Source organism: Loxodonta africana, chromosome 13, assembly GCF_030014295.1.
Source record: "Loxodonta africana isolate mLoxAfr1 chromosome 13, mLoxAfr1.hap2, whole genome shotgun sequence".
Lineage (NCBI taxonomy): Eukaryota > Metazoa > Chordata > Mammalia > Proboscidea > Elephantidae > Loxodonta > Loxodonta africana.
Window position 1 is genome coordinate 29,578,684 of NC_087354.1, and position 25,504 is coordinate 29,604,187.

A 25,504-nucleotide genomic window follows, 5' to 3' on the forward strand; every position below is an offset into this window, starting at 1 on the left:
TTTTGCAGGTACATCACAGGGTGTGAGAGACAATGGAACTGAGGGCCCAGGTTGCCTGTCTCCTCCCCTCGCCCCCTGCAAGGAACCCTGGAGACCACAGAAGAGGCTCCACCAATGCCAGGGATGGACTGCATCATGAAAAAGAACCTTCCTGTGCAGTATAAACACTTTTGAGTCAGTGGTGCTGCCCTGGTAGGAGTGGGCTACACAGAGCTTTTCAGGACACTAATAGGCCACAAGGCCCCTCTTGAGAAGCAGAGCTTTCTGCAGCATTATCTCCTGCTCACAGGCCTTCTCCTGCCTTTACCCTGCCCTTCCCCCCATCTCAAGAGTCACATTCACATCCAGTTCCTAGGGCCAGAACAATAGTGCCATTGTGGGAGAGGAGACGCTGCCCTCATTGGCCCAGATACCTGTGCTGGCCTCACTGGCAGGCAACCACGAGCTCCCTGGCCTCTTTCTATCTGACAGGCTGAAGGCAGGGAGGGAGGGGGCTCACATTTTCTGGATTGTGGTAGGTGCCTGTCATGGATTGAACTATGTCCCCCCAAAATATGTGTCAACATGGTTAGGCCATGATTCCCAGTATTGTGTGGTTATCCTCCATTTTGTGATCTGATGTAATTTTCCTATGTGTTGTAAATCCTAATCTTTGCCTGTGATTAATGAGGCAAGATTAGGTTATGTTAAACAGGATTAGGGTGGGATGCAACACCCTTTCTCAGGTTACAGCCTTGATACGATGTAAGGAGAGTTTCCCTGGGGTATTGCCTGCATCACCTTTTATCTTACCAGAGATAAAAGGAGAGAGAAGTGAGCAGAGAGATAGGGACCTCCTACCACCAAAAAAGAAGAGCCAGGAGTGAGCACATCTTTGGGACTCGGAGTCCCTGCGCTGACAAGCTCCTAGACCAGGGGAAGATTGATGACAAGGACCTTCCCCAGAGCCGACAGAGAGAAAAAGTCTTCCCCTGCAGCTGGCGCTCTGAATTTGGACTTCTAGCCTTCTAGACTGTGAGAATAAATTTCTGTTTTTTAAAGTCAATCACTTGTGGTATTTTTGTTATAGTAGCACTAGATGACTCAGACAGTGCCTTACCAGTATTACCTCATCCAATCCTAGATGTGAAGTAAAGTGTAAAATCCCCTTTTTGACAGAATAGGAAACTGAGATTCAGAGGGGTAAAAAGACCTGCCCAAAGTCACACAGCTGGAAGGAACTAGAGTCTGGGCCACTCTAAAGCCCTCTCTTCATTCAACACACAAAAGCTGCCATCCTCAAGAAGTGAGATCAACATAGGTATGACTGTCCCAGACTGAACCAAACATTTGCCATAAAGTTGATTCCTACTCATGGCAACCCATGTGTGTCAGAATAGAACTGTGCTCCCTAGGGTTGCTTTTTTTTTTTTTTTTAAATAATATTTTATGTGAAAGTTTACACAGCAAATTAGGTTCCCCTTTAACAATTTTTATACAAGTTGTTTATTGCCATTGGTTTTATTTTTGCAATGTGTCACCATTCTCATTATTTCCATTAATCTAGCTTACCTTCCCCTCTTTGCCTTCTCATCTTGGCTTCTGGGTAACTGTTGACTGTTTGGTCTCATGCAGTTAATTGTTTAAGGGAACACATTCCTCATGGGTGATATTGTTTATTTTGTAAGCCAATCTATTATTTGGCTGAAAGGTGACCTGAGGAAATAACTTCAATTCTAAGTTCAAAGGGTACCTTAGGGTGATAGTCTCAGGGGTGTCTCTAATCTAAATTGGTCCAGTAGGTCTGGCCTTTTTTAGGATTTTGAGTTTTGTTCTACATTTTTCTTCCAGGACCTTCTATTGTGTCCCTGGTTGGAACAGTCGGTAGTGGTAGCTGGGCACCATCTAGTTCTTCTGGTCTCAGGTTTGAAAAGGTTGTGGTTTGTGTGGGCTACTAGTCCCATGGACAAGTTTCTTCTTTGGGCTTTTGATTTCCTTGATTCTCTTTTGCTCCATACAAGTAGAGACCAATAGGTGTATCTTAGATGGCTGGTCCATAGAGTTTTTTGTATTTTGCTTTTTATTGTGGCCAAACTATCAGAGGGTTTTTAAGGCTGATTTTCAGAAGCAGATTGCCAGGCCTTTTTTCCAAGGCACCTTTGGATACACTCAATCAACCTTTCAATTAGCAGTGAGCGCCAACCATTTGCACCACCCAGGGACTCCATGGCTACCCAGGGAATGGGTTTTCAGAAGTAATGACTGCCCCCTGGGTCCTGCGGAAGGTTACATCACCTCACCCTCCCTGGAAGCAGCTTCGGGGGCCAACTATCTGGACGCTGCAATCCTTTCTTCAGCTAGTAATAATTCTTCTGGCCCAGAGAGGGCCTTAGGGAATCCTCTGGTCTCCAGCCCTCACTGAGAGATAGGAAAATCCAGGTCCAGAGACATTCTGCACTTTCCTTAAAATCACTCAGTGGTAATTTTAAGAGCATTCAGACTAGAATGCAGTCTCCTGGCTCCTAGGGCCAGCAACTGCCTTCATGCTCTAAAAAGCTCTATTTCCTCAGGAGCTGCACTCATTCCCCACAGGAGGGCCTGCCCTGTGGTGGTAGAGGACTGGGAGGTGCTGGAGAATAGAGCAATGAAGAGTAAAATTAACAATAAAATCTACCCATATATGTTTGCTCAAAGAATATTTTAGAATTAAGTAGGTTTAACAAGCTAAGGGAAAACATGCTTACACGCTCATGCACACACACACACACGTATGTAAAAAGGAAGTATAAAACTTTAATAAGATGGATTCATGGTTGACTAGAGGGATGACTAGGTGGATGTTGCTGTTGTTGGGTGCTGTGCAGATTCCGGCTCATAGCAACCCCCAGTGACAGAGTAGAACTGCCCCAGAGGTCTTTCTTGGCTGTAATCTTTATAGAAGTAGATTTCCAGGGCTTTTTCCCATGGAGTTGCTGGGTGGGTTTGAACCTCCAACCTTTGTGTTAGCAGCCCAGTGCTTACCTATAGTACTACCACGGCTCCTTCAAATAGATGCACAGAGAGGTATATGATAAAGCAAGTGTAGCAAAATGTTTATGGTAGAATCTAGGTAGTGGGTATTTGGGTGTTTAACATAAAAATCTTTTAATGGAAAAAATTTTGCTTTCCACTGTTCCCTGGGCAAGAAACCTCCAATCTCCTAAATCACCATTCCTCCCCCTCCCTCTTTCACCTTCCCTCTCCTCATATTCTTTGAACCAGAAAAAAGGTTGAGTATCTATTTATTGAGCAGTTACTATGTGTGGTCTAGTGGTTGAATTCTCACCTTCCACACAGGAGACTGGGGTTTGATTCCCCGCCAACGCACCCCATACACAGCCACCATCCATCCGTCAGTGGAGACTTGAGTGTTGCAGTGATGCCAAACAGGTTTCAGCAGAGCTTCCATTAAGACAAGCTAGGAAGAAAGGTCTGGCCATCTACTTCCAAAGATCAGCCAATGAAAACCCTATGAAGCACAACAGTGTACAACTGACCACGGGGATGGAGCAGAACTGGGCAGTGTTTCCTTCTATTGTACACGGGGTCGCTGTGAGTCAGGGGACAACTCGACAGCAGCTAATAACTATCTGTTAGGCATTGGGAATACAGAGCTGAATAAAATACTACCTCTGCCTTAAGGAACTCACAGACCAGGAGAGACATCACAAGTCATTATAAAACAACAAAGGCAAGTGATATGATAAAACTAAACCTTCCAAAATGAGCTTTATGGTTGTGCTAGAAAACGCTCCACCAAAGAGACACAGAGAGAGAGAGAGAAAGAGAGAGGAGGGTTCTTTGTTTAATTAAATTTGAGAAACGCTGCAAACTATAATTTCCTTTTGGAAATTTTTAATGCATGTGTGGTAGGTTGAAAAGTGGCTCCCCAAGAGATATTCAGGTCATATCCCTGAAGCCTGTTTTTTTTTTTTTTTTTTTTAATCCCAGAAGCCTGCATTACTTTATATGGCAAAATATGTGATCAAGTTAAAGCTCTTGAGAGGAGGCACTTATCCCGGATTATTTGGGTGGGCCAGAGATTGGAGTGATGCGGACAAGGAAACTGGAAGAGGCAAAGAAAGATTTTCCCCTAGTGACAAAGCTATTTTGATTCTCCTGAGATCCAGGTTTATGGGTTCATGGAACTGGGGTGACCCACCCAGATCATCTGGTCTTCGGTGTCCTTTTGAACCTTGAGCCTTTAAGGAACTGGTTCCCTGTAGTCACCTTTGGGTTAAACAATAGCCTAGTAAGTAGTTTAGCAGAGAGCGTTTTACATTAGGTGTTGGGCTCTTTTAGAAACTTAGCTGTGTGCAACCAGCTTTGAGAAGGAGGAACTTCAGGGTCTGACTAGAGGCTGTATGTGGTGTAGTGGTTAAGGGTTCAGCTGCTAACCAAAAGGTCGGCAATTCAAATCCACCAGGCGCTCCCTGGAACCCCTATGGGGCAGTTCTATTCTGTCCTATACGGTCGCTATGCTGTAAGTTGGAATCAACTCAACAGCAAAGTTTTTTTTTTGACGCATCCTTAGTGATGCCCCTAAAACCCTGCTGTGCTTTGTTGCTGAGAAATTAACGTAACAATGCCCTACATAACCCTCTTTCCCTCTCTTCGGAAGAGCACCTTCCTCAGGCAGGTTGCTGCTGCCTGATTTGAATTGTGTCTACTCAAAATAAATTACATTCTGTTACACTAATTTTTGGTGTTTCTCTTAGCATTAAGGTTTTTGACACTAGAGCCGACAGAAAGAGAGTGTGGTTCCGCTGGTGCCCTGAATATGGACTTCTAACCTTCAGAACTGAAAAAACAAATGTCTATTCTTTAAAACCACCTACTTTTCAGTACTTTGTTATGGCAGCCCCAGGAAACTAAGACACACTTTGACTCCCCACCACCAAAAAAATGGTTTAAAAGTTTATGGGAGGGAAGCTGTATAGAGGGAGAGGTTAAAGACTAAGGCTAGAGGCGGGGGAAGTGATAGTAAGGTCCTTGCTGAGAAGATGGAAGAGGGTAGGATGCCATGCTCCAATGGAAGCACTGGCCCGGCCTGGCTGGCTAGAACAGTCCTGTTGTTACCGGGAGCTGGAGGAAAGAGTTGGTGCTGATGATGGTGAGTTTGAAGTTCTGGTAGTGGGGAATTAAAGCAAGTTCCCATCTGTGATGTTAACTTTACGTGTTAACTTGACGAGGCTATGATATCCAGTTGTTCCGTTAAACACTAATCCAGGCATTGCTATGAAGGTATTTACATGTGATTAACATTTAAATCAGTTGACCTTAAGTAAAGCAGATTACTGGGCATTATCCAATCTGTTGAAGGCCTTAGGAGCAAAAACAAGTTTCCAGAGAGAAAGAGAAAGATTCCGCCTCAAGGTTGTAACACAGATATCCTGCCAAAGTTTCCAGCCCGCCTGGCCTGCAGATTTTGGAATTAAGACTACTGGAGTTTCCAGCCTGCCACCTGACCTACAGATTTTTGACTTGCCAGCCCCCACAATCACACGAGCCAATACCTTAAATCTCTTTCTCTCTACGGGATCTGCAGGCTCTAACGTTCTTGCAGAGTCCTGGGTGGCGCAAAAGGTAAAGCGCTAGCTGACTAACTGAAAGTTTGGTAATTCAAACCTACCATGAGACGCCTGGGAGGAAAGGTCTGGCAATCTGCTTCTGAAAGGCCAGAGCCTTGAAAAACCTATGGGGCACAGTTCTACTCTGGAACCGATGGGGTCGCCATGAGTTGGAATTGACTCCATGGCAACAGGTTTGGGTTTTTTTGGTTTAATGTTGTTATACAAACCTGAACTATCGATAAGGTTTACCACAACAGGTTTTGAAGGACATTTAGTTCCACTATTGTACGGAAGCCCTCCTGGCGCAGTGGTTAAAGGACTTGGCTACTAACTGAAAGGTTGGTGGTTCCAGCCACTCCTTGGGAGAAAGATGTGGCAGTCTGCTTCCATAAAGATTTACAGCCTTGGAAATCTTATGGGGCAGTTCTACTCTGTCCTATAGGGTCACTATGAGTCAGACTCGATGGCAGTGAGTTGTTTTGCTTTGGTTTTTTTTGTTGTAAACCTGTTTTTAACTGTCTGTATTTCTAGAGTCAGCGTATCACTACTTTGTGTAAGTTCATATGTACCGTGTACGCATAGTGTACGCAGTCTAGGTTGTTGAACTAACCAAAAAAACTAAACCTGTTGCCGATGAGTCTCACTCATAGTGACCCTACAGGACAGAGTAGGGCTGCCCCATAGGGTTCCCAGCGAACAGCTGGTGGATTTTATCTTTTGGTCAGCAGCCAAGCTCTTAACAACTGTACCACCAGGGCTCTGTTGTTGAACTAGAAAGATAAAATTTACTCCTTAGCGAGGAAACCTGCACCAGGGTGGAAAACACTTGTTATTACACCCAGACAGAGTTACTGGAAAACGCAGACGATACATTCATGCAGGAACGGTTCACCCAATAAGCAAACTACGCAGGGGCTTGCTGCCTAGTGGTTAATCCGCCCCTGCATTCAGGCAACAACGGGAGACACCCAAACCTACCAAATTCACTGCCCTCCAGTTGATTCCGACTCATAGCGACCCTATAGGACACACAAGAACTGCGCCATAGGGTTTCTGGGGTTGTAAATCTTTATGGAAGCAGATTGCCACATCTTTCTCCCACGGAGCAGCTGGTGAGTTTGAACCTCCGACCTTTTTGGTTAGCAGCCAGCGCTTTAAAAACTGAACTACCAGGGCTCCTAAAGGAAGACAAATCCAAACCAAGCCCGTTTGCTGTCAAGTGGATTTCCACATATAGCGACCCTATAAGACAGAGTACAACTGCCCCATAGAGTTTCCAAGGAGCGCCTGGCGGATTCGAACGGGTAACCTTTCGGCTAGTAGCTGAGCTCTTAATCACTGCACCACCAATGGGGAGATAACCCACTGCCCTCGAGTCCATTACGACTCAGCGACCCTACAGAACAGAGTACAACTGCTGCATAGAGTTTCCAAGGAGCGCCTGGTGGATTCGAACTGCCGAGCTTTTAGTCACCAGCCGTAGCTCTTAACCACTACGCCAGCAGGGCAGGGAAGGAGCTCGATCTAGCAAGACAGGGCGTGGGGAGAACCGTGCACCTCACCCGGCGTGTGCGGACTCTGTGGTCCAGAACGCGAGTCCCACCAGGTCTCACCTCCCTCCAACTGAGTGGGAACGTCCGCGAACTCCCGACAGCTCCCCCCGCGCCATTAGCCTTAATGGTACACCCCTACAGCGGAAGCGAGACACAGGGGTGGGACCTGTTGTCCAGGGCGACGGAAGTTCGGCGGCGTTGCGTTGAGCGGGCTGTTTGGAAGTTGGTGGCGGCGGTGAGGTAGAGGTGACCGTGCAGAGGGGCTTGGTGCGTCACCCCGGCGGGGGGACTGGGCGCCGGGGAGGGAGTGGGTCTGTGGGAACCAGAGAGCTCCTGTTCTGACCTGACATTCTGGTATTTTCCGTGGTCTGGAAGGGTAGCCATGCCCCACTGTCTCCCGCCGCGCGCGCCTTGACTTTCACGGGTCCCTCCTCCCGGGGCGTGTTGCCACATCGGCACGTCCTCTTCGGTTTCCCGCCTCCAGCAAGGTTCAGCTCTTAAGCCTAAGACGTTTCTTTCAACCCGGTTTCGCGTTCGTAGCTCGCCCCTAGTCCGCATCATAGGCTGCCTTGTTTTGTAATTTCTGTAATTGTGTTCCCTTCTTGTTCTCCGGCAGGCATTTCACTTCAGTGGTGCCTCGCTATTCTCAGGTTTTACGGAGCTTGCGCTCTAGGGCCTCTTGACAAATAATCTGGGCGCACGGGAACGTCGCAGCCACCTAACCCATTGCCCATTGCCACCTACCTGCTTGTTAATCACCTCTGGCTTTAGGACGAATATAGCAAATGAATGATGAATTGATTTCAGCATATACCCTTCCGAAACTGTCCCTTCTGGCTGGCGTCTCTCTTTTGGTCAGTATGCCCCGTCTGCATTCTCTCTTGCCACCCGGGGCCCTAACCTGCGGGTAGTAGATGAAACCAAAAACCAAACCCAGTGCCATTGAGTTGATTCCGACTCATAGCGACCCTATAGGGTAGAACTGCCCCATAGAGTTTCCAAGGAGCGCCTGGCGGATTTGAACTGCTGACCCTTTGGTTAGCAGCCATAGCACTTAACCACTGTGCCACCAGGGTTTCCTGCGGGTAGTAGATAAAAGCATGGAGTCTGGAGCTGGACAGATTTCGATTTCAGTCCCGTGTCTGCTACTTACTAGTCTAACCTTGAGAAAGTTTCTTAATCTCTCTAAATCCCAAAAGTTCTTCATCAGAAATGGGGCTTAATAATACCTACCTTTTGAGGTTGGTGTGAGGATTAAATTAATGAATGTGAAGTCCCAGACTCAGGGTCTTGCCCCTTGTAGGGGTCCAACAGTTCATTTGTCCAACAAGTATTTATTGGACCCCTGTTGTGAACTAGATACTGTGCTGAGTGCTGAGGACTCAGTGGTGAACAAAATCAGACATGCCCCTGCCCTCATGGAGTTTTTAGTCTAGAGGGAGATATTAGTCATTAATAATCGCAAGTAAATGGAATCTTAAAAGTGTAGTGACAGTATGTGAGGGAGCACCAGTAAGGCTCACAATATGCCATTAGAGAATGTGATGGGGGGAGGGTTTAACCTAGACTGAGCAGCTTCTAAAGAAGTGTGGATTGAACTGAGCTCTGAAGGATTTGTAGGAATTAACAATAAAAGATTGGGGGCAGAAGATGGAAGGAAGAACATCTATTTAAATTTCAGAGAGGAAATCATGTGAAAGGGCCTGTGGCAGGAGGAACATAAGTTTGAAAGACTGAAGACAATTCAGTGTGGTTGGAGTATAGAGTGATAAAGGGGAGCCGGAAGCAAGATGAAACTGGGGAGCTGGCATGGGACAGCCCCTGCAGCATGTTTTTAACCTGACTTCAGGATTTTGGATTGATAAGAGAGCAATAGAAAGGCATTGAAGAGTTTTAAGATGAGAATGAGGGTGGATGGAGGGCCTATCACATAACCTGGTTTGTGTTTCAAAGAGATCACTAGTTACTGTCTAGAGGGAGGCAAGCAGGGCCTCCAACCAGCTCTTCTGGTTGGAACCCCTGCTGAGAATTTGCATTTCTTACAAAATCCCTGCTGAGAATTTGCGGTTCCACCCCAGATATACTGAACCAGAGTCTACCTTTTAACAAGATAGACAGGTGACTCTGACATATAACTTCCAGGGAACTTACTAGAAATGCAAATTCTCAGTAGGGGTTTGAACTGGGATGAGCTGGTTTGAAGCCCTGGAGACAAGCTAGGAAGCTGTTGCAGTCGTTCAGGTGAGAGATGGTGGTGGATTTGGAATGTTGTGGCTGGCAGTAGTGGAGATGGCGAGAGGTATACAGATTGAGAGATGTTTAGGGGGTAGCATTGACAGGCCTGGGAGGAGTGGATGTGGAGGATGAAGGCGAAGCATATTGCCCAGCTTTCTGACCTGAGCAGCCAGGTGGGGAGCACAGGAGAAGGTGGAGGAGCAGGAGCACGTTCTTTTCCACCGGTTTGCATTTCCCCCTCCTATTCCCATAGCTAGTAAATTAATAAATCCTGTTTGTCTAATATGCCTTTGGTTCATTCCTTCCTTCCCATTCCCCAGTCACCACAGGCCTGTCACTACCACTAAAATAGCCCTCTAATTGGTCTCACAGTCTAGGCTCTTTCTCCTTACCCCTTCCTGCTTTAATCAGCACAATGATGCCAGATTCATTTTCCACAAACACTGTTTCAGTCTTGTCGGATTCTCTTTTGCTTAAAAAAGTTCTGGTGGCTCTTTATTATTTACAGAATAAAATATTAATTCCTTAGCATGACATTTAAGATCGTTACATTTATCCCCAGCCTATTTGTCTTTCCTAGTCTCTCTGCTCCTACTTGAACTCCCTACCTCAGCCAATCTACTCATGTTCCTCAAATAAGTTTTTTTTTTTTTAGTTAAATCATGTTTTTGACCAGTTTTAGGTTTAAAGAAAAAGTGTGCAGAAATCTCAGAGTTCCCACATGCCCCCCTCTGCACGTTTGTTTCTCCTGTTAACATCTTGTATTCCTATGGTATATTTGTTACAGTTAATAAACCAGTATTGATATATTATTAACTAAAGTCCATAGTTTACATTAGGTGCGCTCTGTGCTGTATATGGTCCTATAGATTTTAACAAATGCTTAATGTCGTTTGTTCACCATTACAGTATCATACAGAATAGTTTCACTGTCCAAGAAAATGCACTGTCCACCTATTCATCCCTTCCTTGGCCCCATGACATCCCCCTAACCACTGATATTTTCACCGTCTGTATCGTTTCGCCTTTTCCAGAATGTCATATCATTGGACTTGTACAGTCTGTAGCTTTTTTGCGTGGGCTTCTTTCACGTTGTTGTTAGTTGCCGTCCAGTCCATTCAGACTCATGGTGGCCCCATGTGTGCAGAGTGAAACTGTTCCATAGGGTTTTCAAGGATGTGAGCTTTCAGAAGCAGATCGACAGGCCTGTCTTCCGAGACTCCCCTGAGTGGGTTTGAACTGCCACCTTTTTGGCTAGGAGTCAAGCTCTTAACTGTTTGTGCCATTCAGGGACTCCTTTCCCTTAGCAGTATGCATTTAAGGTTCCTCCCTGTCTTTTCATGGCTTCAGAACTCATTTCTTTTAATTGATGAATAATACTCCATTGTATGGATATACCACTGTTTGTTTATCCCCCAAGTAAATTTTTCAGATTCTCTTATGATTGCCTTTGTTCCTTTACAATAATGTATAATATATACCATCTGGTTGGTTGTCTTGACTGACTAAATTTAATCTCAAAATTCTAGTTCAAGCTTTCCTCTGTGGGAATCCTTTTGTGACATTTGAGCATACAATTATTTCTTTATTCATATGAACTTCTCTCCTTTTTTAACCCATTTAATTGGCACTTAGCCTTTACTAGGCTGTTGATTCATTCATTTGTCAAATATTACTTTGTTGTATGTTTTTAATAAAGGACATATTCTTGTATATATGTTTATAATAATTGCATTATAATGTATATTTGATCTACTGTTAAATGACTACCTTCTTCTAGGCATTGTGTTGGATAGATGCTAAAAAAACCAACCCAAACCAAAAACCCCATTTCTGTCCAGTTGATTCCCACTCATAGTGACCCTATAAGACAGAGTAGAACTGCCCCCATAGGGTTTCCAAAGCTATAATCTTTATGGAAGCAGACTGCCAGCCACATCTTTCTCCCGCAGGGTGGCTGGTGGATTCAAACCCCCAAACTTTTTGCTTAGCAGTGGAGCACTTAACCAGTGTGCCACCAGGGCTCCTTAAAAAAACCAAATATGATAAAAATGTGGACCAAATTATGAAATCACTTGATTAGAATAATAATAAGATGAGTAACCAGGTAATTCTTGAGGTTGTTCTGGTTAGGATAAAAATTACCTACTCATACTTGTTAGTACTCTTTAACCTTTTGAGCATCCACTGTTTACCTTGTCTATAACCTGTTGCCATTGAGTCCGTTTTGATTCATTGTGACCCTGTGGGTCAGGATAGAACTGCCCCATAGGGTTTCCAAGGCTATAATCTTTGCAGAAGCAGATTGCCACATCTTTCTCCTGTGGAGCAGCTGGTGGGTTCAAACCACTGACCATTTGGTTAGCGGCTGAGCACTTTAACCACTGCACCACCATGGCTCTTTAACCTTGCCTATACTAGGTGTGAAATAAATACTCAGTGAACAGATAGGGGAGGAAAAAATATCAACCTGTTGACTTCTGAAGTTTCATTCAGCTCTGACCTTTTTGCCTTACAGTTCCCTGAAATGAGCAACAATGGATCAGAAAATTATATCTCTAGCTGCAGAAAAAACAGCAGACAAACTGCAGAAATTTCTTCAAAGCCTGAAAGAAGATGATGTGAGTACTAGGAAGCATATTCTGCTAAAAGGAAATGTAGACACTTGTGCCTATCTAGTTATCTCCGTGACATCTCTACTGGGATATCTTGAGCAGTGGTTCTCTGCCCCAAGCAAAACCTGAATCAGTAACTAGAGGTGAATGAAACCCAGCAATCTGTTTTAACAAGTCCTCTGGGTGATTTACATGTTGCTTAATCCCAGATTTTCCGCATGTTAATAGATGGTGCTGCCATCTACCCAGTTAATTGCGTAAGCCAGAAATTTGGGAGTCCTTGATTTTTTCTTTTCCTTCATCACCACTTCCCCTTCTCTTCCAAACCATTAGGAAGTCCTGTTGATTCTACCTCTGAAATATATCTTGAATCTTCCTAGTTTTCTTTATTTGTCTTGCTCTCACTTTGACCTAGGCCACCAGACTCTAATTTGAACACTGCATCAGTCTGCTAACAGATATCTCTGTTTCACTCTTAAAGCCCCCACAACCCATTCTCTACACAGGAGCAAATGTGACTTTTTTTTTTTTATAATGTTTTACTGTGTTTTTTTGGTGAAGGTTTACATAGCAGTTTAGGCTCCCATTCAACAATTTCTACACAGATTGTTCAGCGACATTGGTTACAGTCTTCACAATGCATGAACGTTCTCGTTATTTCTGCTCCGGTTGTTCTGTTTACATTAATCTGGTTTCCTTGTCCCCTTATCTTCTTATCTGTGTTTTGAAGTAATCATTGGTCATTGGAAACCCTGGTGGCGTAGTGGATAAGAGCTACAGCTGCTAACCAAAAGGTTGGCATTTCAAATCCACCAGGCGCTCATTGAAACTATGGGGCAGTTCTGCCCTGTCCTATAGGGTCGGTGTAGGTTGGAATTGACTCAACTACAATGGGTTTGGTTTTTTGGTTTGGTTTATTGTCCATTTGGTATTATATAGATGATTTTTTAAAAGGAGCATGGTACTCACAGGTGATAGTTTTTATTTTGTGAGCCAATGTGTTATTTAGCTAAAAGGTGACCTCAGGGTTTGGATCATGGTTTAAAGAATATCTCAGAGCACTAATCTTGGAGAGTCCTCCAGTTTCAACCAGTTTAGTAAGTCTGTATTTTATAAGAATTTGAGGTTCAGGTCTACATTTTTCTCCCATTCTATCAGAATCCATCTGTTGTGGTCCTGATCAGAACAGTCATTAGTGGTAGCTGGGTACCATCTAGTTCTGGTCTCAGGGTACATGAGGCTGTGGTTCCTGAAGACTATTAGTCCGGTAGACGAGTTTCTGCTTTGAGTCCTTGGGTTCATTTTTTTATTTCAGGGGATTAGAGACCAATAGTTGTGTCTTAAATGGCCTCTCCCAAGCTTTGAAGACCTCAGACGCTACTCACCAGCAAGAACGACTTTTAAAAAAAGACACACACCTAGTGTATCACTCCCTTGCTTTTCTCTTTAATAACTCCTGTTGCACTTAGACTAAACTCCAAACTTCCTGTCACGGCCTACAAGATTCTTTATAATCTGGTCCTTGCCCATCTCTCCGAACTCATCTTGTGCTGCTTTTTTGCTTACGGCTGCCTAGTCATATTGGTCTTTTTTTTCAGGCCCTCAAACATGGTGAGCTTTTTGCCCTCTCTTGGCCTTTGATGATAACTCTATCTGGAATGTCCTTCCCTCCTCCCTTTTATATAACTAGCTCTTTCACATTCTCCATAAATGTCTCTGTTTAAATGTCACCTACCTCAGAGAAGCTTTCCCTGACTACGTTAGCTGAAGTTGTTTCTCTTTCCTCAGTTGTCTATCTCAGCCTCTTTCTTTTCTTTACAAATATTTCTTTTCAGATTTTTTGTTCTGTCACTCTTTCCCTTCCTGCCCTGTTGTAGACTCTGTGAGTTAAATTGCCGTGTTTACCTTGTTCACCCGTGTATCCCTCCCTAGTGCGTAGGAAAAAGAACAGGCTCAAAAAATATTTGTTGAATGAGTGTATAGACTCAAGAACATAGCACAATGCCCAGTGCTGATTAAGTGCTCAGTAAATGTTTGTAAAATGAATATATGCATAGATTTCAGTCCCAAGAACGCAGCATCAGATTAAGACCTACCCTGCTTTATCTAAAAGAGCTTTATGCTATTTGTGATACTTGGAGTCTGAGTGATATGAACCTGAGAGATGAATGCTTTTTCACGTTGGGAGCTTAGGGTCATCAGGGTAGAGGAGATGGGGCTGGTTGTTGGCAGAGACTTACAGCTTTTACTTTCTTTAATCACAGCTGACTAATCTTCTTCAGAATCAAGCAGTGAAAGGAAAAGCTGCTGGAGCACTCCTGAGAGGCATCTTCAAAGGTAATAATAATTAATGCCACTGCTGTGTCCCTAGGTTCCTTGGTAGATTTGTTTAGTGTTGGCACATATTGCTACTTTTCTTACTATTTGAAGCTGCACAGGGACATTTTTGTGGGATTCTACAGAATGAACAAAAGCAGCAATCTCTTGTCTTGTGTACTTAAATGATTTTGCTAAAGGGAGTTGAAGTGGCTCTCTGAGATTGTACTGCTGGTTTGGGGGCTTGTAAAGGCTGCACTTTTGGTAAAACTCACTTTGGTTTACTTGTGCTTTTAAAACTGTGGAGAAGAGGACATCAATGTTTAGTACTTAAATCTGTGCTTAACAAGTGGCTAGGGAGCTGTAGAGTTTAATGAAATAGAATATCTTGGGCTCCTTATATAGAGATTCTTAGTACCAGGCAGGGCATATTTGCTTCCATATCTTGAATAAGGGCCAGCTCCACATCATTACAGATTGTGACTCACAGTGATTTTATAAACTGGTGGGATAAAATTCTACAAAGCAAAAATTAAAAGTGATTTCAGATGCTTAGGTTATTTTAACATGGTTTATTTTTCTTCCGCCAAGTAAATTGGGTCTCTGCTGCAAGCAAGGCTACAAAAACGCATCTATCTCACTATTTCTGAAAGAATGTTCAAAACTGGTTGTGTCAACTTTTATGAAAACTTATTAGTAAATGGCTTTTGTGTAGAAATATCAAACAAAAAAGAAAATGAAAGGAAATCAGAAGCAGCTGCCTATCCTACCAGTTGAAAGAAGGGTACTTTCTTTCTTGGACAGACAAACCTGGGACAAATTATCATGGCGCCCACTTCTACGACTAACCTTATTTTTACCTTATTAAAAAACATAGACATGCAAAGCCTGCTTTAAAAGTAGCATCTTTTAAGTATATATGTCATCAAGTACTTGTGGAAATTATTTCCTAATCATTTTAATCCTTTTAAATTGTGGATGTATATGACCAATAGTTAACTAATGATGACAATTTAAAAATTTTTGAGATATAATTCATATACCATAAAATTCACCCTCTGAAAGTATACAATTGTTTTTAATAATTTATTTAAAATCATTTAATAATTTATGTACCATAATAGTCACACTTTTTACAACAGCATTATTGAGCTTTAATTGACATACCATACAGCACCCACTTAAAATGTGCAAGTCAGTCTCTTTTAGTATATTCACAGAGTTGTTCATTCATCAACACAATAAATGTTAGAACATTTTTCATTACCCTCAAAAGAAATCCCTCGTCCCTTAGCCATTACCTCCAGCCCCTCAGCTGCCCCAGCCCTAGGAAACCACTAACCTGCTTTCTGGCTCTATAGATTTGCCTGCTTTGGACATTTCATAAGAGGAGAATCCTAAGACATGGAATCAGCTATTCCTTTATGACTGACTTCTTTCACATAGCATACCGTTATCAGAGTTCATCCATGTTGTAGCGTGTATCAATACTTAGTTTTTTTATTGTTGAATAACACTCCATTTTATGAATATGTTGTTGCTGTTGTTAGGTGTCATTGAGCTAGTTCTGACTCAGCGACCCTGTGTACAACAGAACAAAACACTGTCCGGTCCTGTGCCATCCTCACAATCGAATTGTTGGTATGTTTCAGCCCATTGTTGCAGCCACTGTGTCAGTCCATCTCGTTGAAGGGCTTCCTCTTCTTCAAGGACCCTCTACTTTACGAAGCATGATGTCCTTCTCCAGGGACTGGTCCCTCCTGATAACATGTCCAAAGTACATGAGACAAAATCTCACCATTCTGGTTTCCGAGAAGCACCCTGGCTGTACTTCTTCCAAGACAAGACTTGTACGTTCTTCTGGCAGTCTGTGGTATATTCGCTATTCTCTGCCAACACCATAATTCAAAGGCAGTGGTTCTTCAGTCGTCCTTATTCATTGTCCAGCTTTCACATGCATATGAGGTGATTGAAAATATCACGGCTTGGGTCAGGCACACTTCAGTCCTCAGAGTGACATCTTTGCTTTGCAAAACTTTAAGTACATCTCTCCAGCAGATTTGCTTAACACATGCATCGCTTGATTTCTTGACTGCTGCTTCCATGGGCGTTGATTGTGGATTCAAGTCAAATGAAATCCTTTACAATGTCATTCTTTGCTCCATTTGTCATGATGTTGCTTATTGGTCCAGTTTTGAGGATTTTTGTTTTCTTTATGTTGAACTGTAAGTTATAGTGAAGGCTGTAGTCTTTGACCTTCATCAGTAAGTACTTCAGGTCCCCTTCACTTTCAGGAAGCAAGGTCGTTTCATCTGCATAACACAGGTTGTTAATGAGCCTTTCTCCAGTCCTGATTCTGAGTTCTTCACGTAGTGGAGCTTCTTGGATTATTTGCTCAGCATTCAGATTGAATAAGTATGGTAAAAGAATAAAACCCTGACGCACACCTTTCCTGATTTTAAACCACATAGCATCCCCTTGTTCTGTTCGAACAACTGCGTGTTGGTCTATGTACAGGTTCCACAGGAGTACAATCAAGTTTCTGGAATTCCTATTTCTTTGCAGTGTTCCCCATAATTTGTTAGTATCCACACAGTCGAATGCCTTTGCATAGTCAATAATACACAGGTAAACATCTTTCTGGTATTCTCTGCTTTCAGCTGTGATCCATCTGACATCAGTAATGATATCGCTCATTTCATGTCCTCTCTGAATCCAGCTCGAATTTCTGGCAGTTCCTTGTCGATGCAACCGTTTTTTATTTATCTTCAGCAAAATTTTACTCGCGTGTGGTATTGATGATATTGTTCAATAGTTTCTTCATTGTTTTGGATCACCTTTCTTTGGAATGGGCACAAATGTGGATCTCTTCCAGTCAGTTGGAGCTGTCTTCCATATTTCTTGGCATAGACAAGTGACAATCTCCTGTGCTGCATCCATTTTTTGAAACATCTCTATTGGTATTCTGTTAATTCCTGGGTCCTTGTTTTTCACCAGTGCCTTCAGTGCAGCTTGGCCTTCTTTTTTTGGTACCATTGGTTCTAGATCATATGCTGCCTCCTGAAATGGTTGAATGTCAGCTGATTCTTCTCGGTACAGCGACTCTATTCTCTCCATCTTCTCTTGATGCCTCGTGTGTCGTTCAGTATCTTGCCCATAGGATCCTTCAGTATTGCAGCTCAAGGTTTGAATTTTTTCTTCAGTTCTTTCAGCTTGAGAAATGCCGAGCTTGTTCTTCCCTTTTGGTTTTCTCACTCCAGGTCTTTGCACATGTAATAGTTTACTTTGTCTTCAGAAGCCGCCCTTTGAAGTCTTCCGTTGAGACCTCTTACTACATCATTTCGTCCATTTGCTTTAGCTACTCTATGATGAAGAGCAAGTTTCAGAGTCTCTTCTGACATCCATTTTGGTCTTTGCTTTACTGTCTTTTTAATGACTTTTTGCCTTCTTCGTGTATGATGTCTTGATGTCATCCCACAACTTGTCTGGTCTTCTTCGGTCGTTAGTGTTCAATTTATGAATATACCACATTTTATTTATTCATTCATGAGTTTATGGACATTTAGGTTTTTCCTACTTTTTGACTATTATGAATAATGCTTCTAGGAGCATCATTTTTTTTTCCATGGATAAGGTTTTATGTAGTCGTATGTTTTTATTTTTCTTGGGTACATACTTAGAACTAGAATTGTTGACTGAATGATGTGACTCTGTTTAACTGTTGAGGAACTGCTAGACTGTTTTCCAAAGCAGTTGCACCATTTTACATTTCCATCAACATTGTATGAGGATTCCAATTTTTCCACACATTCACTTACGCTTGTTACCATCTGTCCTTCTGATTCTAGCCATGCTAGTTGATGCGAAGTCCTATCTTGTTGCAATTTTAATTTACATTTCCCTGATGGCTAATGATGTTGAACATTTTTTCGTGTGCTTACCGGCTATTTCTATGGCTTCTTCAGAGAAGTACCATTCAGATCTTTTGCCCTTTTAAAAAAATTGTGTTATCTTTTTATTGTTGAGTTGTAATAGTTCCTTATATATCCTAGATGTTGTTGTTGTTTGTTGTTAGGTGCTGTCGAGTTGACTCCGACTCATAGCTACCCTGCATACGACAGAACGAAACACTGCCTGGTCCTGTGCCATCCTCACAGTCATTGTTATGCTTGAGACCGTTGTTGCAGCCACTGTGTCAATCATCTTGTTGAGGGTCTTCCTCTTTTGCGCAGGCCCTCTGCTTTACCAAGCATGATGTCCTTCTCCAGGGACTGATCCCTCCTGATAATATGTCCAAAGTATGTGAGACAAGGTCTTGCAGTCCTTGCTTCTAAGGAGCGTTCTGACTGTACTTCTCTCGAGACAGATCTGTTCGTTCTTTTAGCAGTCTGTGGTATATTCAATATTCTTTGCCAACACCATGATTTAAAGGCATCAGTTTTTCTCTGGTCTTCCTTATTCATTGTCCAGCTTTTGCATGCATATGAGGCAATTGAAAATACTGTGGTTTGAGTCACCTGCACTTTAGTTTTCAAGGTGGTATCTTTGCTTTTTAATACTTTAAAGAGGTCCTTTGCAGCAGATTTACCCAATGCAATGCGTCTTTTGATTTCTTGACTGCTGCTTCCATGGGTGTTGATTGTGGATCCAAGTAAAATGAAATCCTTTACAACTTCAATCTTTTCTCCCTTTATCATGATGTTGCTCATTGGACCAGTTGTGAGGATTTTTGTTTTCTTTATGTTGAGATGCAGTCCATACTGAAGGCTGTGGTCTTTGATCTTCTTCAGTAAGTGCTTCAAGTCCTCTTCACTTTCAGCAAGCAACATTGTGTCATCTGCATAACTCAGGTTGTTAATGAGTCTTCCTCCAATGTTGATGCCCCTTTCTTCTTCCCGAATTACCTGCTCAGCATACAGATTGAATAAGTATGGTGAAAGGATATAACACTGACGTACACCTTCCCTGACTTTAAACCATGCAGTATCCCTTTGTTCTGTTTGAACAACTGCCTCTTGATCTATGTACAGGTTCCTCGTGAGAGCAATTAAGTGTTCTGGAATTCCAGTTCTTTGGGATGTTATTCATATAAACCACTTATTAGGGATATGATTCGTAAATATTTTCTTCCATTATGTGGGTTAACTTTTCGCTTTTTTAATGATGTCCTTTGAAGCACAAAACTTTTTATTATGTCTAATTTATCTGTTACTTCCTTTGTTGCTTGTGCTTTTGGTGTCATATCTAAGAAACCTTTGCCGAATCAAAGGTTGTGAGGATTTACACTTAGGTTTTCTTCTAAAATTTTTATAGCTTTAGCTCTTACGTTTAGGTTTTTAATCCATGTTTCAGTTACTTTTATATATGATATGAGGTAAAGGCCTAACTTCATTCTTTCCCCATTGAATTGGCTTTTTGTACCCTTGTTGGAAATCAGTTGACCATAGATGTATAGGTTTATTTCTGGACTCTCAGTTTCATATCCTTAATCTGTGTATCTATCCTTGTGCTAGTACCATACAGTCTTAATTACTGTAGCTTCGTAGTAAGTTTTGAAACAGAGAAATGTGAGTCCTCCAACTTTTTTTTTTTAACTTTGTTTTGGATACTCTGGGTCCCTGGTGTTTTGCTGAGTCACAATCAACTCAGTGGCAACAAGGTTCCTTTTTTTTTTTTCCGTATGAAGTTTAAGATCGGCTTGGCAGTTTCTGCAAAGAAGTCAGCTGGGATTTTGATAAGGATTGCGCTGAATTTGTATATCAATTTGAGAAGTATTGCTATCTTAATATAAATTGTCCAACCCATGAACATGGGTTGTCTTTCTGTTTATTTAGGCATCTTTAATTTCAACAATGTTTATAATTTTTGGATTATAAGTCTTACACTTCTTTTGTTAAGTTTATTCCTAAATATTTTTTTCTTTTTGATGCTATCATAAATGGAATTGTTTTCTTAATTTCATTTTCATATTGTTCGCTGCTAGTGTATAGAAATACAATAGATTTTTTTATATTGCTTTTGTATCCTGCAACCTTGCTGTATCTGACATTAGCTCTAATACTTTGTGTATGTGGGTTTCTTTGGATTTTCTATGTGCAAGATTATGCCATCTATCTTAGTTATTTAGTGCTGCTATAACAAAAGTACCACAAGTGGATGGCTTTAACAAACAAATTTATTGTCTCACTTCAATTCTAGAAGTCTGAATTCAGGATCCTAGCTCCAGGGGAAGGCTTTCTCTCTCTGTCAGCTCTGGGGAAGGTCCTTGTCAAGGTCTTTGTCATCAGTTTTCCCCTAATCGAGGAGCTTCTCATTGCAGGGACCCTGGTCCATAGGACGTGCTCTGCTCCTGGTACTTCTTTCTTAGTGTCATGAGGCCCTTCTTTATGCTCAAAACTCTCTTTTATATCTCAGAAGAGATTGACTCATGATACACCCTAATCCTGTAGATTGAGTACTGCCTCAGTAACATAACTACCTCTAATCCTGCTCTTTAACATCATGGAGGTTAGGATTTACAATACATAGGATAATCACATCAGATCACAAAATGGAGGACAATTGCACAACAGTGGAAATCGTAGCCTAGCCAAGTTGACACACATTTTTGGAGGACACAATTCAATCCATAATACCATCTGTGAATAGATATTGTTTTCTTGCCTAATTGCTCTGGCTAGGACTTCCAGTACAATACTTAGTACCAGTAGTGAGAGTGGGCATCTTTGTCTTGGCTCTAATCCTAAGAGGAAAGCTTTTAGTCTTTCTCCATTGAATATGATGGTAGTTGTTGGGTGTTTCCTAAGTGTGTTTTATCATATTGAGGAATTTCCCTTTCTAGTCCTACTTTGTTGAGTGTTTTTATCATGAAAGGTGTTGGATTTTGTCAGCTTTTGTCAGATGCCTTTTTTTGCATTGATTGTGGTTCTTTTCCTTTGTTCTATTAATATAGTGTATTACATTGATTGATTTTTTAATACTGGACCATTCCTGGAATAAATCCCACTTGATCATGATGTATAATCCTTTTAATATACTGTTGGATTTGGATTGCTAGTGTTTTGTTGAGGATTTTTGCATTTATATTCAGGAGGGATGGAAACGTTGGTGGCGTAGTGGCTAAGTGCTACAGCTGCTAACCAAAGGGTTGGCAGTTCAAATCCGCCAGGTGCTCCTTGGAAACTCTATAGGGCAGTTCTGCTCTGTCCTATAGGGTCGCTATGAGTCGGAATTGACTCGACGGCACTGGGTTGTTTTTTTTTTTTCGTATTCAGAAGGGTTATCAGTCTGTAGTTTTCTTGTGGTGTCTTTGTCTGGCTTTGGTATCAGGGTAATGCTAGCCTCATAGCATCAGTTAGGAAGTATTCCCTCCACTTCTATTTTTTTTTGGAAGAGTTTAAGAAGGATTGGTGTCACTTCTATAAATGTTTGATAGCATTCTCATGAATCCTTCTGGTCCAGGACTTTTTTGCTAGGAGGTTTTTGATTATGGATTCAGTTTTTCACTTGTTACGTGTCTGTTGAGATTTTCTGTTTCTTCTTGAGTCAGTGTAGATTATGTTGTATGTTTTGAGGAATTTCCATATGGCATATAGTTGTTCATGGTATTCTCTCTTGATCCTTTTTATTTCTGTAGGGTCAGCTGTAATGTTCCTACTTCCATTTCTGATTTTAGATATTTACATCTTCTCTCTCTTTTTCTTTGCAATCTAGTTAAAGATTTGTCCATTTTATTTATCTTTGCAAAAAACCAACTTCTGGTTTTATTGATTTCTGCTCTAATCTTTGTTATTTCCTTCCTTTTGATAGCTTTGGACATAGTTTGCTCTTCCTTTTCTAGTTCTTCAAATTCTACAGTTATTGATCTGAGATCTTCTTTTTTAATGTAGGTTTTTACTGCTGTAAATTTCTGAGCACTGCCTTTGTCACATGCCGTAAGGTTCGAGATGTTGTGCTTTTATTTTCATTTGACTCTAAGTGTTTTCTGATTTCTTTCTTGATCACTTCTTTGATACATTGGTTATTTAATAGTGTGTTTAATTTCCACATATTTGTTTATTTTGCAGTTTAACTTTTATCATCAATTTCTAGTTTCATTCTGTTGTGGTCAGAGAAGATACTTTATATCTTCTAATCTTTTACAATTTCCAATGTTTTAAAGTTTATTAAGACTTGTTTTGTGACCTAGCACATGGTCTGTCTTGGAATGATTCATATGCACTGAAGAAGAGTGAGTATTTGTTGTTGGATGGAGTATTCTAAATACATTTGTTAGGTCTAGTTGGTTTATAGTGTTCAAATCCTCTACTTCTTTTTTGGTCTTCTTTGTATATGTTCAGTCTGTTATCCTTTATAGGTGACATTTCCCTTCTGTCTTGCTGTTTCAAGATTCTGTCATTATCTTTGATTTTCAAGAGTTTGATTATAATATGTCTCAGTTTGAATCTCTTTGGGTTTGTTCTACTCTGAGTTCATTGAGCTTCTTGTATGTGTAGATTCATGTCCTTCATCAAATTTTGAAAGTTTTCTGCCATTATTCCTTTAAATATTCTTTCCCTTCCTCTCTCTCTTTTCCTCCTGGGAGTCCCATGATGAGCATGTTAGTTCGCATGGTGGTATACCACATACCATTAGGCTTTGCTCAGCTTTCTTGATCCTTTTCTCTTTTTGCTCTTCAGACTCAGCAGTTTCAATTGCCTTAACCTTTTTTTTAATGGCTTAAAACAACACATGGTTCGGTTACCTTATCTTCTAATTTGCTGATTTCTTTCTTCTGCCAGCTCAAATCTGCTGTTGAACACCCCCAGAAAGTTTTATATTTAAATTATTTTACTTTTCAACTCCAGTATTTCTGTTTGGTTCATTTTTATAGTGTCCGTCTCTTTATTAATATTCTCATTTTGCTCATGTGTCATTTTCCTGATTTCCTTCAGTTTTCTTTGTCCACCCTTTCCTTTAGATGTTTGAGCATATTTAATATTATTGTTTTAAAATCTTCTAAGCTATTAGGAGCTGTGGTGGCTCAGTGGTTAAGCACTCAGCTGCTAACTGAAAGGTCAGCAGTTCTAACCCACCAGCTGCTCCACCAGAGAAAGACATGGCACTCTTCTTCCATAAGGATTACAACCACAGAAGCCCTATGGGGCAGTGCTACTCTGTCCTGTAGAGTCAGTGTGAGTTGAAGTTGACTAGACAGCAACAGTTTTTAATCTGTCTGTTATCCAGATTTCCATAAAGGTAATTTCTCTTCCCTCGACTTGTTCTTTTGAATGGGCCATCGTTTCCAGTTTCTTTGCATGCCTTGTGTTTTTTTTTCCCTTGAAGCCGTAATACTAGAATTTTCCAATGTGTTAGCTTTCTTAATTGCCTGTATACATTTTTATTTTAGAGACCACTGATTCCTGCAAAACAATTTCAGACAGGCACAACACAGCCTTTAGTCTTTGGTCACTATTCCCTCCCCTGCTCTGTGAGCACTCTGATTCAGGCCAGGGGAAGGTTTAGGCCTTTGGGCAGCCCCCAGACAGGTCAGAACCGACACACTGTACAGTCTGCCACCAAAATCTGCCCTATTCACTCCAAAGCCAGAGATCAGGGCCTCTTCTTTGTGAATGTGTAAGCTGTGGTTCGCTTCTGCTGCAGCCACCTGGCTGCCCTGTCAGGAGGAAGTCGGGGGGGTAGAGTAGGGAAATGAGTTTTTCTGTTATTTAAAAGTTGTTTTTTTCTTGTTTCAGAGTGCAGTTAATTTCTGTAATCCTCCACCTACTTTTCAGAGTTCTTACAGAATTGAGATTACAGATTTCTTGGTGCTCATGTGGGATGATTGGGATCTTAAACCTGCTCATAATGCCATTTTTCCCAGAATCTAAATTTTACTTCTTTTTCAATCTCAGTAACTTTTATTTATTTTCCTAATCCTCTGGCTGGAACCTCTAGTACAATGTTGAATAGAAGTAGCTAGAGGGGACATCCTTGTCTTATTCCTGATTTTACAGGCAAAAAGCTAAGTACCATGCTAGTTGTGTGTGTTTTACCTTCTATTCCTAGTTTCTTGAGTGTTTTTATCATGAAAGAGTATTGAATTTTATGAAATGTTTTATTCTGCATCTACTGAGATGATTGGAAACGCTGGTGGTGTAGTGGTTAAGTGCTACGGCTGCTAACCAAAGGGTCAGCAGTTCGAATCTGCCAGGCGCTCCCTGGAAACTCTGTGGGGCAGTTCTGCTCTGTCCTATAGGGTCGCTATTCCGACTTGAGGGCAGCGGGTTTGTTTTTTTTGGTACTGAGATGATCATGTGGTTTGTTTTGCATTTTTTCTATTTATATTATGTATTACCTTGATTGATTGCATACATTGAATCAACTTTGTACTCCTGGCATAAATCCCACTTGGACATGGCATATAGTCATTTTTGTATGTTGCTGGATTCGGTTTAAGGAGCCCTGGTGGTGCAGTGGTTAAAGCACTCAGCTGCTAACCAAAAGGTTGGCAGTTCAAACCCACCAGCCCTTGACGGGAGAAAGATGTGGGAGTCTGTTTCCATGAAGAGTTATAGCCTTGGAAACCTTACGGGGAAGTTCTACTCTGCCTTCTAGGGTTGTTGTGAGTCAGAATTGACTCGATGGCAGTGGGTTTTAGCTCTTGGGATTCGGTTTGCTAGTATTTTGTTGAGAATTTTTGCATTTATATTCACGAGGGATATTGGTTTGTAGTTTTCTTATGATATCTTTATCTAGTTTTGGTATGAGGGTAACACTGGTCTCATGGAATGAGTTGGGAAGTATTGCTTCCTCTTCTATATTTTAGAAGATTTTGTGAAACACTGACATTGACTCTTCTTGAAATGTTCGGTGAATTCACCAGTGAAGACATCAGGTCCTGGGCTTTTCTTTATACGAAGCGTTTTAATTACTAATCAGTCTCTTTACTTCTTTTTATTTTATTTAGTTATTTATTTTTAATAATTTTTATTGTGCTTTAAGTGAAAGTTTACAAATCAAGTCAGTCTGTCACATATAAGCTTATATACACGTTACTCCATACTCCACTTATTCTCCCCCTAATGAGTCGGCCCACTCCCTCCTTCCAGTCTCTCCTTTTGTGACCCTTTTGCCAGTTTCTAACCCTCTCTACACTCCCATCTCCCCTTCAGACAGGAGATGCCAACACAGTCTCAAGTGTCCACCTGATACA

At 41.6% G+C, this 25,504-nt stretch overlaps 1 protein-coding gene across 4 annotated transcripts in view; it reads left to right on the forward strand.

Annotated features, from left to right (window-relative positions):
- Positions 1 to 7,296: 7,296 nt before the first annotated feature.
- Positions 7,297 to 25,504, forward strand: part of FANCI (FA complementation group I) — a 96,098-nt gene continuing 77,890 nt past the window's right edge. For 2 of the 4 annotated variants that reach the window (XM_064267117.1, XM_064267119.1), the window contains exons 1-3: positions 7,297 to 7,411; positions 11,898 to 12,000; positions 14,259 to 14,331. In XM_064267117.1, the coding sequence (XP_064123187.1) occupies positions 11,917 to 12,000; positions 14,259 to 14,331 (157 nt within the window). In that variant the 5' untranslated portion in view covers positions 7,297 to 7,411; positions 11,898 to 11,916. Of the gene's footprint in view, positions 7,412 to 11,897; positions 12,001 to 14,258; positions 14,332 to 15,456; positions 16,161 to 25,504 lie in introns of those variants that run through there. The other 2 variants (XM_023553031.2, XM_064267118.1) reach the window with 2 other exon arrangements.